Raw genomic sequence first — 19078 nt, 5'->3', positions numbered from 1 at the left:
AAGTGACACCCCATCGGATGTGTTTTTATTTATCTTGTTTTTTTCTATTTTCAATAATCCGTAGAGTCATCCGAAATAGGATTCCAAACTAGAAACGTCCGCTCAAATCGCAAACCAAGGTCATCCAACAGCACTTATCAAGGCATCTGCCACTTTGTTTTCGAACGTTTGTGATCGCACCTTTCCATTCCCAAACGTGTGAAAACAAAACCTACCGTTGACGGCGCGTCGATTCGCCAGGTCCAGCCTCGGAACAGTTCGCGTGACACGATCTCCGGAGCCGGTTTGCTCCGAGCCGGGCTCGATTAAATTCCCATTTTCCCACCTTCGCGACGTCCCTTTCGCGAAGCCGAAGCTTCTGCTAATTGCTGGGAGTTTCGCAATCAATTACCTTCACTAATTGTCCACGACCCAGTCTCCTCCCCCTCGCTAGTGTTGTCCAGAATAATCCGATAATTTCCATCTCTTGTGTTTTTTTTTCTCTCCCTATCATCACGCGCTGGAGACACAAACTGGAATCGTTCCGCGGAGCAAGGCGGGTTGCTGGCTCAGTGGGGGGGGGGGGGGGGGGGGGGGGGGGGGGGGCGCACTAGCAGTAACTATGTTATTTCCCCATACACGTAAGGTCCTGGGAGTGGTAAGATAAACTCAATCTTAAATCTAATAGCTTTTGCTCGATTTTGCCCCTTCGCAGAGTGGAAAGTTACAAACAAAGAACAAAGAACATGTGCGGGAAAGTGGGGCAAAATATACCGATGCGGTAAAATACATTAAAATGTTTGGAACCAAATTGATGCAATTTCTAAAAACAAGAAGTATTTACATATCGTTAGAATGGTTCTAACATTTTAGCTGACTTTTATGGCTTTTCGTCAAAATTTTAAAGAAAAAAATGAGATAAATCAAATTGAGTATACTCGGTGTTGAAATGAAGAAGGTATCTACATATGTTAAGCAACATAAAATAGGCACGAAGTAGTGAAATTATTAACCTGTTTCTTAAGTCCTGTGCAAATTAACATTTAACAGAGAAAACAAGACAAGATAATTTTTATATAACCTACCCCATTTATATAACATACATCACCATCCGAAGATAATTTCCCCCGGCTAATGTGGAGCAGAAAAATGGGGTAATTGTGCGGCGAGAAAGCTGACATTTCGGAGCAGCACTGTCCAAACTGTATCATCACTAGGTTGTACAAATTCTGTATCCATAACTCACAAACAATTAATCTTCATCATTTTGAATTGAATGATAAAGTGATTGCAACAAACGGAAAGCATTTCTTTGCAAGGCAAGTTGTGTTTTGACAATCGTTAGATAATGCTAAACTAGATACGTTCTATTCCATCATTAAGTCCATTTCACCCCCTAATTCAAAACCTTAGTTTAAGTAACCATTTGAGATGTTTTTCTTTTATTGTGAACTCAATTGTTAAAAGTAATTTAGGATCAATTTCTTTTTTTCGCATTTTCGCTCAAGGAGCATGTTGCCCCACGATACCTTACGTGATTTCGACTAGCCGCCTAATGGCACAATTACAGATATGATTTGCAGTGCGACAGTTTGCACCGGGCCGGCGCGATGTGAAGCTGTAAGTGTCGATGGAGTTATCGCGGCGCGGTTGATCTCTGATTTTGCCATCTTTTGTCCGAGGCTGCGGTCACTGCGTGTGACTCGCCGGCGCTCTGTTGTTTTCCTGTGCGGCCGGCGCTCGAGCCTCGAGACCGCAGGGTCATCAGAATTAATGAAATCGTTTCGCAGAAGAGGAATCCCATCGATCATCCGACCCGGCCCTGGACCCGGGCCTTTCCCGGGAACTCGCCTTCCTGTGCGTGCGTGCGCTTCGCTCCATTCCGCGGCCAATAAACCAATCTACCGAAGGCGAAAAAAAAAGGCAGGAATTAAAAGCTATACCCGGGAGGGATGTGGTGCCATTTGGTTGCCGTTGTTTGGATCCTGCCGGTTGAGCTTGTGTGCCCCGCTATCTCCTGCTTTGCATGCTCGCCCTGCGCCCTCGGAGCGTCCCTTTCGCCGGTCCGTTCTTTCCTCCGCGAGGCGGTGTTCGTGCTTCCACCGGACCGGATCCGCGGATCGTTTCATCTAAGGCGGACAAGCCGGCGCTGGGCGCCACTTTGATGCCCGGCGACAGCTACAAAACGCGAACCCCGGGAAGTTGCGAGCGACGACCGGACGGAAAGCAAAACAAAACGAACCGTACCGTCCCGATGTGTGCGTACTAATTTGCTGCCTGTTAGTTCCATCCATCCAATCTTCCCATCCATACCGCATTCCACATCCTGCTGTTCAGCGGACTTGAAGACAAAATGTTGTTTGCAGTGAACCAATTCCGAGTTGCGAAGTAAGAACACTCCGGGGTTGTGTTAACAAGACGAAGTTTAAGCTCTGTTGCATCCTCGACAACCATTTAAAGACAATTTAAAGGTTCTATATCAGATCCCGCGGGTGACAGATACATTCTGTATACTTTTTGCAACTGTGAAGCTTGAGCAGGCCTGTGAAGTGATTTCGTTGACAACCGACAAGTTATGCATGGACATTAAAGACGACACTCTAGATAAACAAACAACATTTCGCTTATCCAGTAACTGATGCGAAAGATACTTATGATTGGCATTTGTGTATCCACATGTGGGTGTAAAATCCTACTCTTGATGGCAGACGTAAAGGCTCTGCATCCAAGACGCCTTCGGTAGACTGTAACTAACTGAAGCAAATCCAAATCGGCTGAACCGAACCGCCTTTGATCTCCATACGGTATTGGTTAAAGTTTCCTCTGGTACGGAACGGTGGTGAACGGTGTCTTCACGCCTCGTTCGGGAGTTGTTTGTATTTAAGGAGCGCTGGAAGAAGATGACACTTTATTGCTTCCAAATGGCAGTTCCACCCGATCATACAATGTTTTCGGCTTGGTCTCTTGGCCGTAAAAGCACGGTGTACAGCTCTGCCTACAATAAACACAACAAACTCGTCAACAGTTACTCCTTTTCTGATAAATGAGTTCTTGGGAGCATCGCTAAACTTACGAAACGTTGCTTCCAACGTTAGTTTTTCAAACACAATGTTGATATAGGATTATTTACCAGGTCAACTATTGTTAAGGACAGTATAAGAGATTCTAGCCAAATGGTATTACAGAAATCAGTCACAGTTTAGGATCGATCAATACGAATCGCAATTATTACTGAGGGAGTAAACAAAGTAATCACGTTTCGAAGTGAAAATACACCCAAGTTGTTCTATAGAAAAATTATGTAATATGTTGGTTTTCAAAAACCTGTTTAAGTGTCTTTCATTCTTAGACGACAAAGCTGTTCTTCCGCACCCAAAAACTTTGCCCATCAGTTCGCACCACTGTGCGCTTGGCGCAGCGAAGAGAATATGCCGACAACACGCAACATGCCTGCCGCTCACCACCGTTCCCTGTCAAAGTGTCAAAAACCAATAAATTAAGTGCAGTGCGGTGTGAATATGGGAACATTATTATCATCGTCCTCATCACGAAAACCCGCACCCGCGGTGGTTTCATTGAAAATTCCGAAAATTCGACACCCTCCCTCTGGGACGGTCTCTCGCCCACCGCAGCCCTCGCTTGGAATGTCATGCCATCCAGCCCCCTACACCCGTTCCCTTGTCGGATTGGGTGAAGTCGGTTCGGGTTCGACACGGCTTGGAGGACCCGGACTCCCTAACGAGCCGCCGTCGAGACGACAACAGCGGCTGACCGGGTCATTAATCAATCAGGGGGCGCTTCAGAAGATGCTAGCGATGTGCGGAGTTCTGCTCGATTCTGGACGAGGTGAGTCTGTATGCTATTTGATTGATAATGTGAAAAGCGTGCTGCATCGTTCGGCTACATAATAGAACCAGAGGACTCTTCATTTGGGTGATCCCGTTGGCTTTGGGATGAATATTTTAAAACTCTATCCACATCCACACAAAAAAAAAGAACCCTAACTCATGAACTTGAATACTTTTCATAATTATTATTACTGTTCTTTCGATGTTTGGTGATATTTATTTAAACAAAATACAGCCCAGAAAGATCGACTGGCTCGTTTTACTACCTTTCTAACATTTGTGCGGAATTTGTGATTTTTGTTTTTTTGTCGAAGAGTTTAATTAATCAGATGCTTTTATAATTCCACAACCGACTGTTTGAAGAGTGTTATTCGTAGCTAGGTAGTTTCATATTTCATCATTTTGTTACTTAAAGGAATTGTCTCCATTTTTCATGTTTCATTATTTGCTTCACTAGAATGTGTTCTAGTAAACATATAAATCGATCTTTAGCATTGCCATTTTTACCATAAAACTAGGAGCTTTTAATTTAATTTATGTTTGACTACTATTACTTTCTATTTGATACCATCTTTTCTGCAAAAGTAAGTGAACAATAGCACTATAAAGCAGTAAATTTTACATCTAAAATTTAGCAGATCTAAAATGGTCTTCGAAACATGAAAAAGTATAAGTGTTTTGAAAATGATTTGTTAAATTGAACTCTTCAGCGTTATAAGTTTGTTTACTTACCGTATGACTTCTGGCAGTAGATGCCGTTTTCCCACAGAGATAACGATTGAAACAAGCACAACCTAATCCAATAAAAGCAACCAATTCCGTTTGGCCTGCGTGTCAAATAAACAATCCACCCTCGACTCGACTCGGTTTCGCTTTCCACCATCAGCATTCCAGCAGGTTGCCGGCAGCAGCAATCAAAACATGTCAAAACGTCGGCCACCCTCGCTTGTTCGTTTCGGCGGCATTTAGTGGGAGCATTAGCGGGCATTAGCCAGATTCGATTGGTTAATCCCCTCCGGGAGCGCCCTCGAGCGACCCTTCGTCCCCGGAGTGACTTTCGGGCTCGAAGGGACAATCCGGACCGGATCCGACGAGGGAATGGAACAATGGAGATGCTAAATGCGTCCCATCCCGGCGTGGTCTTCCCCCCCTCCGGGCGAAAGGGCGCGTGTGCCGACGCAGGTCCCGGGAGCGATTTTTCCCCCGTTTTTCCAAACGGGGAATTTTCCCACCCAAAGAAAGTTCGGCTATCAGCTGCAAATCTAAACATTATCAATTTTTCATTGGGCAAAGCGGGGCTGAAGTGGGAGGGCGGCTTGTGGAAAGCGACGTCTGCCAACCGTCCTACCCACCCTACCACCTCCCCACCCTCCATGGAAAAATAAAAAAAACGAGGGCGCAAATGCAAACACCGAATCATCGGAAACCCGAAAAGGAAGGGAAAACTTGGGCCCATCGCAGACAGGCAGAACGAGCTGCTTATGCTTTACCATGATGCGAGTGTGATTCCCCCCCCCCCCCCCCTCACCCCACTGCGCGCTCCCCCACATTCCGATTTCCCTACGAAAAACTCCGTGGCGTCGACGTGCGAATTTAAATTTAAATCATAATTAAACAGAACGCACACGAGCGGGAATGGGCACGGAGGTTTTCGCAAATTTTCCTCAAACCGGACCGATAAGCAATCGGCCTCGCATGGGAACCGACACCAAACGGGGGGAGGGGGAAAATGCGGGGGCAAAACCTAACCTCGACATTGATGCTTCTGCATGTGGGCTTTGCCTTTGATTGCGGGCCCCTTAATTAGTTGGCAATTTCCATAATTCGTGTATAAATAGATAAAAATGCTAATCTGGAGCACGGAGGTTTTGCGTTTGCCCGGTTTACGGTGATGCATTCGCTTCTTCACTGCGCGCCCCCCGGGGGAAAAGCCCGCCGTCCTGCCTTTGATTGAATTAAAGCGATCGTACGGCGAGGGAAGGGGGAACTTCCCGCAAAACGGGTGAGCGAAAAAAAAAACGAACGGAACCTTACGCCTTTGGGAGAAGGGAAGGGAGAAGGGAGGGACACCACGCACAACGCACAAGAGACTTCAACAGTCGAAACGGTGCGAGAGAAGAGAAGGTAGCACGGAAAAACAACCAAGCAATCATAAGGAAAACGCCCAATTTCACCATGCTCTGGCGTGATAATATTATCAGCATGTAAATAACGATTAGGGCATCGACCACAAACACACACACATACGCTTGCACACCCACTTAGCGTTAAAAAAATAAATAAATTACAACAAACAACGGTGATCGCCTTTGAAAGCGTTAAGCGCCGGCGTTTAGAGGAAGCGTCCACTTGAGGAAATGAAACTGGAAGGGAGGGAGAAGGGTTTTTTTTTTTTAAATATGCAATTACGCGTACACGACCAGACTTTAATTAAGTTAACTTCTCGGTTACACGTTCGGCCCAGCGAACCGGAAGGGCGACCGACCGTTAGCAAAACCGATCAAGCACTTTCCATAATCCGAACCATATTTTCTTTAATCGGTTGCCATTTTCAACAAAGTGTGAAAGGGAGTGGTCTGGAAATGCTTTATACTTGCATCAACAGTGATGATTATCGCGGGAAGATATACGTAATACTAGAAAATTGAAATTTCTTGTTTGTTAGGTTGTAATTTGTAGGTTATAATGCTCCTTAAACACTTTTATTTATTTAGGTTCAGGTTTGAGGTTGTAGTAACAAGCGTATTTTATGAATATTGTTTGAAAAATACTTTCCAATTTCATCTTTAGTTTCTTATAAAACAGTTGTAGTTACTATTTCCGCGTGTTTTTGAACTTTGAGCTGTAGATTCTATTAATACACAGCAATAGCTCGTTTTAGTTAGTTTAGTGACGTCTTCATTAATTTTTACCAATAAGTTCGTATATTACACTCTTGACAGCACACTCTTGTTGAGAACTTACCCGATTTATAGCTTTTATCTCCTTAGTCTACTTTATATATGCTTTATTTAACGAAAACTTGTCAACTCTCTGTACTTACTTGATTGTTTATTCGCTTTGCAGTTGTACGAAACATTTACGTATTTGATATAGGTTTCCCAGTTTTATGTTGCACCCCTTCAAATATTGTCGATTTGTGTGTTTTGTTTCGGAGTTTCATCGTAGACGTTCAGGTTTTCGAAGAAGAAACTGATTTACTTGTTTGTATTTTTTAATGTAACTTTTATCTCTTTCGTAAGACAGCTTTTCCAGAAATTTTACTATGAAATGGTCAGTACCCTGTTGGTTACTTGAATACTATCCTTTATTTTCGAACAAAAGAGTGAGTCGATGACAATATATTATGCATCATATGTCTTACCAACTGAAAGTTCATAACTCCACATGTGTTTACCAATTAGAACTAGTTTGATCGTTTTACGAGACACTTCGGGAGGCGTTCATTAACGTTAACCACGCTAAGGAGCTTCGATGTGAGCACCGCGTCCGTAAATCAATCCCGAAGATTTCCCGACAAGCCTTTGGCAGAAACCCCAAAACCGAAGAACGGGTAACGACCCTTAATGTACGTTGCCTTCGGGGCAATAAAGCTATATTCGGCACCTCGTAGGAGGTTGCTAGCGATGCCCTAATTAGACCGTCAAGCACGTTGTAAATGCGCCACGATGGGATGGGATATTAATATAAATTTCCCAACGACACAAAAACAACCCGTTGTAAAAATGCGGAACGTAAGGCAGCATCCTTCCGGGAGCGCTCATAAATCTTTTTCCTGAAGAAATAATGTCAGGGGTAGTCTCAAAGGTGTTAGGTAAGAAAACAAAAACCGTGGTGTGAAAATATCAACCAATATGATCTCGTAATTTGCGGTTGAATAAAACGCAAAAGATACAAATATGTAAATAAAATATATAAGTATAAAACTATTGGACAATCAGCAACCACAACAACCATAAGATTGAAGACCAGATAAAACATCGACAAAGTGGCACAATGGCAGTGTACAAATTTTGCTACATTTGCTTACCCTCTGCTCCCATTTACTCCGTGAAAAACCTTATTAACAGCAGGTTATCCGCTTCATCATGTTTTCGTTTTCTTTACCTATGTTCTACCTGATGTTACTACTTGTTTGCCATTAGCAAGACGGTCAGCTTTGTTTTTCATTCTTTTCATCCCTTCCGATCTCCCACTTGGTTGCCTTTCCATGGTTGTACCTCGGACGTGGCTTTCCATGGTTGATGCATTTATTAATGAATCTTTCAGGACAGCTATCGAGGTACAAATAAAAAAAAAGCCGTGTGGAAAGCCTGCGGTGCCCGTTCATTCGTTTATTTTATTTATTCCATCGCTGTTTTCCCACTCTCTTCTGCGCAATTTTCGTACACCGTTTGATTGCGTGCGACGCTGGGTTTGATTTAGCTACTCGATCCCCCCCCCCCCCTCTCCTTCTTCCTCCCCACCCTTTCCTAGGACATTTGTGGGCCAACGTTCGCCTGGCGTACGCCGGTTAGTTGGCGCACTCTTCCGGAACGCCGACGCGGGAAAGGTGCACCGGTTCTTGTTACATTTAAATTTAAATTACTTTTCACTCCTCAATCCAAATTCCGGCGATCCAGCATTATACGTGTGTGTGTGTGTTTGTTGTTTTTTCTCCGCTCGCTGGCAACAATGTGTTTAATTTGGGACTATTTTTCCCCATTTTTCCCGCCACTTCGGTTGTCTGCAATCCTTAAACAATCCGACGCTACCGAAACGCAAACAGTGCGACAAAGAGCGTCTCTCCCCCCTGACGGTGGGTGGCACAGTGGGATAAGGTAGAACAATCAAGTGGACTTTTTCAACTTTGGATGATTTTCCAAACCATTGAAACCAACTTAAAAAGTCAAAACTGATGTATGAAAAAGGATTAGTAATAAAAATTTCCCAGATGCGTTTTGAGACTCTTTTCTATTTTATTCATGATTTAAAACCAAATGAATGAATCATGAATGATTTGTTTTTTTCTTCATATTCGAACAAACCATGTTTTTATAATGCTTGCAGCATAACACAAATCAATAAAGTCCTATCAATTATAGCAAAACAAAATTGTTACTTCAGTTTTTGATGAAAAACTATACAAAAATGTGGAAAAACAGTGTGAGAAATTTGTTGAGTCATTTTCTCGACTTTCCAGAACTGTGAAAGGGTTAACATACAAACATTTAGATATTGTCCACCACTTAGCCCACCGTGGTTGCGTTTCAGATGGCGTTGATCTCTGTTTACTTTACTTTGTTTTTCTTTTTACTTGTATTTCATAGTTATTGTGAGAACATTGGTGTCATTATTTTCCCAATTCACCTGCAGTCGAACAAACACGCGCTGATTAGCATGCGACTGGGAAAATCGGCCAAAACATCAAAGAAAGTGTCTCCCAAAACCACCCCAACGTTCTCGTACACGTGTCACGACTCCGGGCGCCCTGAGTCCTGGGAAACTTTAAACGCCCAACACCAACACCGCGGCACGCTCGAACGGAGTTTCCCAAAATACAACCCCCGGAATCCTTCCGAATCCTTTCGGCGGGCGGGAAAATTAGCCGCCTTATTATTTGCCGACGCACCGGAACGGACGCCAGCGGGCCGCGTGCCAGCCTTCGCTTGTTTGACAGGAGTTGGCACCTCCCGTTAGCCGATGTTGACGAGACAATGAAAATTCGAAACCTATCGTCACAATGCACGGAGGATGACGGATGAATGGAGTTAAATTTAAAGCCCGAAGGCGTACGACGAACGATTGATCATCTTCCAGCGATTTCTTTTTCATCCCTGCAGGAACATGAACGGTTGACATGGTGACGTATCTTGGCAAAGTTGGATTGTTTTCCTCCGCTTCTGCCAGATTTAAAAGAAAACTGAACTTTTTGATGCGCCATTCTTAAGGTTTTCTTCTGTTTGAAATCCAAAAACCTCAAAAATGGCGTAACCAATGGTGACCAAAAACCACAAACCCTCTAATCCAATGCGGACCTGGCGGCTTAATTCCGAATGCCGTGGAAAATACCGTGTTATAAATATTAAATGGTTCCACTCCCGTGCACCAAAAGCTAGCACCGGAACCGCGGCTTTAAGAACGGGATTACCACAAAACGACGTTCACTCGGGCAGAAGAGTCAACAGAGGTTAATGGAAGACGATGTCAACAGGTGTCGAAATGAGACCTAAAAACTATCAAGATCATGCAAAAAATATCAAATATTTATGCCATGTCAAGTTTTTTTCAATGGCTTTTAGGGTTTGCCACCAGTTGTCAAACAGTTCGAGTCCACAAAATGTCTTGGTAAACACAAATAAGAAGTTCAAATGCCTCTCCAAGTACTTTTAGGCTTTGTAAAGCAAACGGATCGGCAATAAAGCAGAACACTTATTCATCACAAACTTCTCAAAACAAAGTAAACAATCAAACAAAAACCCTACAACTAGATAACAAGAGTACAGCATGAGTCAATACCACAAAATATCTCGGATGATACTTATACTTATGTTCAAGCTAAATGCAAATACCAAATTCAATGTCTTGTAGTTGGCTTTTTCTTGAATTCTGCTGCCTTAAGCTTTTAAAGTCTTATGTTTTTTCCATTTATTGGTGTTGGTGGTTCCATTTATAACCCTTCCACTACTACCCTTAATACTACTGCTTCTACCACTACTGTTAATCTTCTAACTTATTTATTTCAAACCCCTTAACAACTTTATCTTCTACCAAGGCTGTTAAAACTGATCAAATAATTAGGATTTAGATTTTTGTTGATGAAGAACTGCGTTGAAAAGTACTAGAACCACTTACTTAAACCTTCTGAAAAATTCAAAACACGTATTAAAAACATCATAACAAATTAATGCCAAGCCGTAGAATGCTCTAACCTTTATCTATCTTTGAGAACGTTGATAAATAGAGCAATTTTAGCACGTAATTTAGCTTCGGACCCTCAACGTCTCAGGCGTAAAAACAAATAAGTAATTTAGTTTTCGACAAAGTCATAACACCGGAACGGCTTCGGACCGGTGACAACATTTTGCGGTGCGACCGTCCAAGCAGAGGTGAACGTCTCTCTGTTTGCTCGTCTTTTCTGTTTTGCTAAGGACCTTTGTTTGTGGTTTGAAGAGGGCCCTCTCATCAAAAGCACACAGATGGCGAACCGTCGGTTGAAACCGCAAAACATTTGCTGCGTTTGCGGGTGAAAGTATTTCGTTGCGGTGCGAAAAATGCACCCGTTTAGAGGCTCGTCCTCTGCTGTGTAACGCTTGGCCGGCCGCAAATAAAACCCACCAGCGGGCTTGTCAGTCATACACGGTCATACTCTCGATCTCGCCACCGTCCATTGCCAACTGATGTCCTTGCTTCAGGACATCTGCTATCAGCCTCCTTCCGAGGGGCGAATCGAAATAAAAGAAGTCAACATCAAGACACACATCCTTGGAGAAATGAGCGTAAAGAGGGAAAACACGGAGCGCCTTAGCGGTTTTCTAGCTGGCGACCGGGAAGATGACATAATGTTGCACGTAATTGCATTTAATTTGTCCGTAGCCCGGAAAACCCAATCGATACAAAGCCTCTGACTTGGGGAGGGGAGTGTAGGGGAGGGCGGTAGGAAGAACCAGGCTTGAAGTTGCTAGAATACAATGCAGGACCCAGAACCGACCTTCTGGGCTGAGGAATCCTTTCCTCCTTCGGTTGCATCTTCCCGGAGTTGCGCCCCTTCGCCAAAGCATTGGAAATACGTTCTGTCACAAAGGAACAAGCTCGGAGGGAGGCGATGATGCGGAGGAAGGATCGGGCAGTAACACAAAAAAAACAAAACAAGACCTCAACCTTCTAAGGTCCGGAATTGTATGGAAAGGCATCGACGAAGGTTCATTCCTTGACCTACGGACATCCTCGGGCTTCCGTTAGAGTATCAAGCCTTTGTTGGATTTAGCCCATTGTCACTCCACATGCAGGCGATGGTACCCACACCCCGGCCTGCGTTGTGGTTTCCTGCCAACATTAACCGTACCGACATCTTGCAATTTCCAGCAACCCATCCATTATCCTTGCGATAATGTGACAAAATTGTCCAACTGCCTCCAATGCCGAACCGTTCCGGGAAGATTGTATAGGAGAAGGTAACCAAAAACCATCACGAACATGTTCTTGTCGACGAAGCGGGAACTTACAGAAGCTCTTCAAAACAAAGGACTCAGCTTCGGTGAAGTAGAATATCAATCAATCTTGATATGGATCTTGAACAAAGATTTTTAGTTAGTTAGTTAGAAGTGTGCATGTTTGACTTTACCTTGTTGTTTTAAAGCTGTTGTCTACGGCCTGAAAATCTCCTAACCAACCGCAAAGTATCAGATGATAGTGAATAATTCGATAAGGATATCATAATTCGAAGGAACTCTAATCAAGTTTAAGGGCTCTCTATCTGGATCTAGATCTTGAACAAAACCTCAACTCAGATCTTCATCTCAGGGGGTGTATAATACTAATACTGGTAGGGTTAAATCAAGTGTTGGTTAGTAGTCGAATGTAATACGCAGATTTTAAGTATTTGATACCATCAGGCATCAGGTAACATTCAATAATTCAATGAAGTCGAGAAGGACAAGACTTCGGTAGTGGTATGGCTTGTGGCGACATTTGAGTAACCTCTGTCCGGGCGCGATCCAGGCGGGGGACATATGCCGGAGTTCCCGGAAATCATTCCTCCTCGCTACATATAGCACACTCCTGCCTCATCCGGCGGCATGTTTCCGATTCCAACTGATCCTGTCGCTTGCGGTTTGCGGTTTGGCGCGACATTCCCGGGCTGTACTCGATAGTCTGACGTTAGGTCCGGGACAAAAAATCCCTAGCTTGCAAACCCCGGCAAACCGCACACTGGTGATTTATCGATCTATCGGTGGACTCGGACCGAGTCCTGCGATTCGGTGTACGTGTGTGTAGGGCGATTCGGCAAAACACGGGTAGCTCGGAACTCCGGACCCTATCCCGAGGTCCACCGTCTTGGACTCGTTGTCGCACACACAAAAGGACTCGGCCGAAGGACATGTTCGCCTTTTTGTCCTCGTCTCACTCCAGGACGGAGCTGCTCGGTTGTGCGGACCAGGGAGGACTCCAAAAAAAAAACTATGACTCAATGATTTATGAGCTCCCCGAGCCTGACCGCGTTACGGGACGGGACAAACTGCTAGCTTTTGTCATTCTCAATTCCGTTTCCGCAAGGTTGATAGGCTGATGGTTAGAGACCACTGAGCGGATCATACGGAAAGGGACCTATCGTTCGCCACGGCATGATTATTATCCAAAGCGATTGGTGGTAAATCCCGTGTGTTGGATCACGCAAGAACTGTGCTAAATATTGTAGGGGAGTGTGGGGCAAGATACATCGACTAGGTAAAAATCATGAACCAATAGAATGTGTCTATAAGTGTTAGATTTTCGTTGTAATAACAGTTTGACAGATGATCTGTAGTTGTAGAAATGTTTGGTAGTTGCAGAATTTTGGAGAATTGTTATATAAACAATTTGGGATAGTTTTGCTAAATGAACTGCGAAATGGAATGGGAAAGAATGTTTTTTGCTTAAGCGGTGCGTAATGCCTCAACATGCCTTATAAAAACCCTATCTTACTTCGAAGCGTTGCACTTTCTGATGGCACGAACAACGAAAAGAGATGTTTTCAACATCAAATAAACTATAGAAGAGTCCATTGACTAGATTTAAAGCTAGCCCAAACCCCCGACACTCTTCGAGGTGAATGAATCAGCTGGCTCGAGGAGAGAGAGAACAGGAAGAACAGGCAACACACAGGGACCTCTTGCGGTTGTCGGGGCTCGTCGGTACTTAACAAGGCTCGGGTCTGAAGACGAACCCGCCCGAAACGTTCCTTTTGTCTCGCTGGGTGATGTTTCTTTTTTTCCGAAAGTCATGCCTTTTTCCTGACGGCCCGAGCCTACATAGACACCGCCCTGTGCCGCCTCACGCCCATCCGGCAACCCCGCCGAGGATCGATTGGATTATTAATTTACGACACAACTTTGCTTTCATCCCCCCCCCCCCCTTTGCACGACCCTGCGCCGGCAAACGGAGGGACGCGGCGATGATGTTGTAAGTTACGTTTACCTCACGGTGCCCACTTTATTCCGCCGGCCGGGTTTCGGCAAAACATCGACCGCAAATCATCCCTTTATCACCTCGGTCTGTGGCGAGCGACTACAACAACCGACAGAACACCGGGAGAACGATTTTTGTTTTTGGAAGTTTTACCCCGAACTGTTCCCGCAAACGAGCAACAATCCATTTTCCAGCACGGAAAACCTCCCCCCGAACGCGATGTGAAAGTAACTTCCACCTCGGAAGTTTCGTCGGAACTTTTCCACCTCTTCAAGTTATCCGGGAAAATCCGTTAGGGATCGGGCGTGAGGCACGCGAGTCAACACTTGCCGTCAACAAACTAAGCAAACAAACGGAGGCAAACAGTTGAGGAAAAACAATAAGCAGAACCCCTTGTTATGAAAGCAATGTTCACACGGTCAACGGTGTTTGTTCTGGGTGTTATAGAAGGAAACATTATACAATGCTTCTAGTTGACAAATATCCCCGTGAAAACAGCAACTGCGGGGGGTGTTTTGCTTTAGATGTTTTCTCTTGGAAGCATTCAAGAAATATCAGTTTGTCTGCAGCGCAATTTCATACTAAACCCGATTTGAGAAGAGTTTGAAAGGCATTAAAAAAAACTCTTCCACTCCGCAATATGAATAAAAAAGCTAGTTTTGAAACTGTTTAAGTAAACATGAGCAGCAAAACTGGCTAACACTTGAGATAATTTACATTAATCACTCTTTTCTAAAACCGCTACAACTTCGACATTCCTTAAGACTTTTCTATTGACTATTGATGTAGCCGTAATTGAAGGGTTCATGAGAAACGTTGAGAACAAATTTGTTTTACCACGAAGTCCCAAACATTAATAAAATGGAGTTTATTTGTAGTATAAAGTCATTAAAACACACTGGAATCAAGGTTGTTTGAAAGCAACAAGACAGCGTGTATAATAACATATGAGTGGAAAGTAGAGTACAAGGAAAAAGTAAAACCCAAACCAGCTACAAATTGTGATGAACTCCCATTTAAACGACCTATAAGACACAGACCGTGAGGTCTACACATTGCTGTAGAAGTAAAACAAAACAAAACAAAAACATTTCGTCTTTCAACAACATCCAACTTCTATTGTATTGTTCTCTTTTAAACAACATTTTACTCAATTCTGTGTATAAAATAAAGTTTGGTAAATAATTAAATCAAACACCCAATAACGTAACGACTTCACTAATGCATTCTTATCGGAAACAAAATAATGAAAAACAAACTAAGAACATATCTCATTTCAAAAATTTGTTTTCATTGTTGTCTTTTTTTCCCTTCCAATTCTAAATAGTGCTTCTGTTTTGTCGCACACAAACAACCGATGTCGAACGATGATAGCCATAATCGAGCGTAAGGAAAAACCCCTTTTTGGAATCGGTAAAGTATGAAATGCGGGGAAAATTGTAATGACTTGGGAATGAGGAGGCAAAAAGGAACAAGTACTACTTTGATCAACCACTAGCAATTGCTTCAAGGGAGGAGGGGGAGGATGGGAAGTATGGTGCATAGTAAAGGCATTCGGGGGTAACCGTTCGGAAGATGTCGACACCGTCAGATCAAACGGCAGCCTTGGAACGGAAAAAAAACAACAACTATCATCAAACGGTCACAAAACGCGAAGGTAATAATTTGATTAACTAATGACAGTATAGAGTAGTGCTTAACGAACGATAACGATGGCATCCGCTGGTTGGAGCTGTGGTGGTGGGTGGAACAGGACTGCGCGGAACTATGGAAAAGGAATCAGACTAAACAAGGGACCCCGAAGCCACAAAACCGCAATAGGTAGCGAAAGGACGTTTTCGGCTGCATTTCAACAGTGACGGGTGAAGCGGCTCCAGGTTATGGTTTTCTCCCCCCGGTTGATTGTGATCCACCGAAGCGGAAGGATGTTGGTTTGATGCTGATTGAGTGGATTGGAGTCGTAGTTGCACCATAAATTGTGTGTCCCCCTCCAATCAACAGCTCCCCAGATGGGGATGTCGATGTTCGCTGGAGGCAGTGACAATCGTTAGGGCAACAAGCACCCAACAAGGACGGAGGAACACGGAACACGGTCCGGGACCATCCCAGTGGTCCATTGTTACGCGGCTCGGACACGACAACGGCACAAATTGCTCATATTCAAATGAAGCTCGATTGGCGGATGTCGAATGTCCTCGTGGAACCTGGCTAGTACCCACCATTCGGGCCACTCCGGAACCCAGTAACTACCGGTGACGATGGTGCAGGTCGAGGTTCCAACTGGACCATAAATTACCATCAACATCCAGCACTAGGTGTACGTGCACCTCGACTCGACGACTGCGGACCGGACCACCTCCGCCATTTTTGTATCTCTGTCCGTACGCTCCAGCCTGTTGCATTGTTAATATTATTTCGTTTTATTGTGCTCCACTTGACAACTACAACTGGGGCTGGAGAATGAGCCGTGCCGAGCTCGTGGAACGATGGTTTTTGGAAAACACCGAGATTTGGGATTCAGTCAGGTGTCGCTAGGAGTCGGTGCCCATCCGAACAATCCTCCAAAAACCGATAGAGCATCCTCCACTGCTCGCAAGTGCGCGGCGTTGGTTTGGTTCCCCGCAGGTAAATCGATGCGGAAATTATGTGTATCCAATCATTAGCTGTTGCACTAGCGCTGGTACCGGTTTGGCATCGATGTACCTTTCCATTTTTTTCCGCTGGAAGTTCCAGTGGAGGAGGAAATTATACGTTGAAACAGCGACCGTATCCACTGGACCCGAGCAATAGAGAAAGAATGGGGTCACGCACCGCCGGCCAGATGGTTTATTTATTCATAATTTCATTTCTTTTCTCGTCGAGAAAGTAAAAGCCGCAAGCCGCAGCACCGGCGGAGCTAAATGCTAAATGCCGTATATTGGTCACTTTGCACCAATTCAATCAACAACCAACCAACGGCTGTGCCCGGTCAGGCGTGTCACCATTTTTGTCTTTTGTCCCATGACAGCCTGCTAAAGCACCCGCTAAGCGATCGGTTCAACGAGGGCAGCAGGCCGTGAGCGCCGTCAGAATGCGACACACAATCGACATCGGGCATCCCAACAATGGCCAGCCTGTTTTGTGAAACCCTTTTTTTATGCGGGGCAAAATCGTAATTATAATGTCGCTTCGTCTCTCCAACTGTTACGTCAAGTGTCACTCAAGTGGGTTTGCGAATAGGCTACCGGCGACTCCCGGCACGCATTCCCACACACAGAGAGGGTGGAAGACTATGTACACAAGGATCCCGGCCCCGATGGCGACGGCAAAGGCACGGTAATCAAATACCGACACGGAACTCCTCCGCGCTACCGGAGCCTAATTAAAAGCCAATCAAAGGGATCATCAAAAGGGTTCCTCGTGCGTCAATTGCGGGACGCTTCTGCTCCGGTTACACAAAAACGGGGACATCTGGAATACGGTGGCAACATTGGCTTTCTAGCTCCGGTCCTATGCTGTAACTCTTCAGTTCCGAAAACGGGTTCGGGAATCCCGAGCGTCTTTAATTACTCCTGGCGTTGCGCGGGTGTCATTCGAGCGCCGGCGACTGTCAATTAGAGCGCCACCGGTCTAAGGCTGGTAAGCGAACGCAGTGTCAGGCGGATAGCTGAGGGATAGCGGTAGAGTTCTAATGAGCAATTACCCGAGGATTTGGAAGTTCGAACTCCTTGGACTTGTTGGACTCCTTGGAGCATGTTAAATAGAACACTGGAACCAGTAGAACAAACACTAAGAAATATCTTTTCTCGAGATGTATAGACTCACCCCAAGAATCCAATTGCTTGTTGATGGTTTGTAAAGAAAACTCGGATTGACTTTACGATTCTTAAAAATAACTTACGTCTTCGATTGTATAATTGTCCTAAACGTGCTGATAACTATACAAATTGTCAACGCATCGACGCATTAGGTCTAGGTTCTTAGGTGGAATAATAGAATTAATTGTCCAGAGTGTTGAACTAGCGATAAACCTTATAAAGGTGACCGAGCCATATCCCAAGACATTCTAGAGTTCGATTGGCCCAATGACATCCTCGAGATGAGTCCTAAATGTTCACTTGGAGGCAAGTATTGTGCTAAGATCGCCCATTTGATCACCTTTCGATGAGATACTGTCGCGATGCCACCAAGCGACAATCAAGTGGTCCAATCTGCCGATGTCCCGATGCCTGCCGATACGGAGCGGCAATTAGATATTGGATAAGAGCCGGGAATCGGAATCTGAAATCGATTCATAAATTAGCCGCCCGAAAGGTCCACCGAAGAGCGGACCTTCCTCCCGAAGTTCCCGAGGTCTCCGACAAAAGAGTCGCTCCTTCTATCTCTATAAATCATATCTATTCCCAGTTCGGTTTCTACTTTGTAGGCAGCAGGTAGCTCTAGGTTGGTTTTGGTCTAGTTTTTTCTTTCTGTTGTTCGATCTTTTATGATTTTCCCTTCGCTTTTTTGTAGATTCTTGTTCTCTCTTTTCTCCAGTGTGGTTTCTATCTTGTATTGATTATTTAAACGGTTGTCTACTTCCCAAGCTTCCAACCGCCGTATATCGCTCTATTTCGCTCGCCTTTCCCATGGCCTCTCCCGAGCGTCCGGGTCTATTGTTCCCGACGCTGCATGCTGGACCTTCCGCCGGTTTTCGGTTCCACAATTGTAGTACACCCTCCGTCGTTTGTCGGCGGCGCTCTACGCTGTGTAATTATAATAATTTGTAAAATATTGAAATTTATCGCCGAAAATTGGAGCGTTCTGTCGGTTGTTTCTGCGGGAGACCCCGGACGGTGATATGTGTTTCCCCGTTGTGCGGAAGTTGAGCGGAAAACGACTATCGATGGCTCCACAGTGATATCCGTCCAACTGGGGCAGTTGGACAGCTTCGTCCGAGGGAACGAAAAGGAGGGGGGGGGGGGGGGGGGGGAACGGGCAAGAACGAACAAGAAATAATTAGAGTTAAAGATTTATTACTTTAATTATACGTGAAATGATACCGGTTTCGGAGATGGCTCTTCGATGGCATCGATTTCCTGAACGTCCGAATTGCGCCCGCGTGTTTTCCACAGTGTCCGGTTTAT

The 19078-nt window shown here is 44.7% G+C and overlaps 1 protein-coding gene across 1 annotated transcript in view; it reads left to right on the top strand.

Annotated features, from left to right (window-relative positions):
- Positions 1-1585: 1585 nt before the first annotated feature.
- The window catches only part of LOC131269532 (uncharacterized), a 33413-nt gene continuing 15920 nt past the window's right edge, over positions 1586-19078 (top strand). The window contains exons 1-2 of the mRNA XM_058271945.1: positions 1586-1599; positions 3313-3825. Of these exons, the coding sequence (XP_058127928.1) occupies positions 3498-3825 (328 nt within the window). The 5' untranslated portion in view covers positions 1586-1599; positions 3313-3497. The remainder of the gene's footprint in view (positions 1600-3312; positions 3826-19078) is intronic.

This window comes from Anopheles coustani, chromosome X (genome assembly GCF_943734705.1).
Source record: "Anopheles coustani chromosome X, idAnoCousDA_361_x.2, whole genome shotgun sequence".
NCBI classification, from domain to species: Eukaryota; Metazoa; Arthropoda; class Insecta; order Diptera; family Culicidae; genus Anopheles; species Anopheles coustani.
This window is presented reverse-complemented; position numbering and strand designations above follow the sequence as displayed.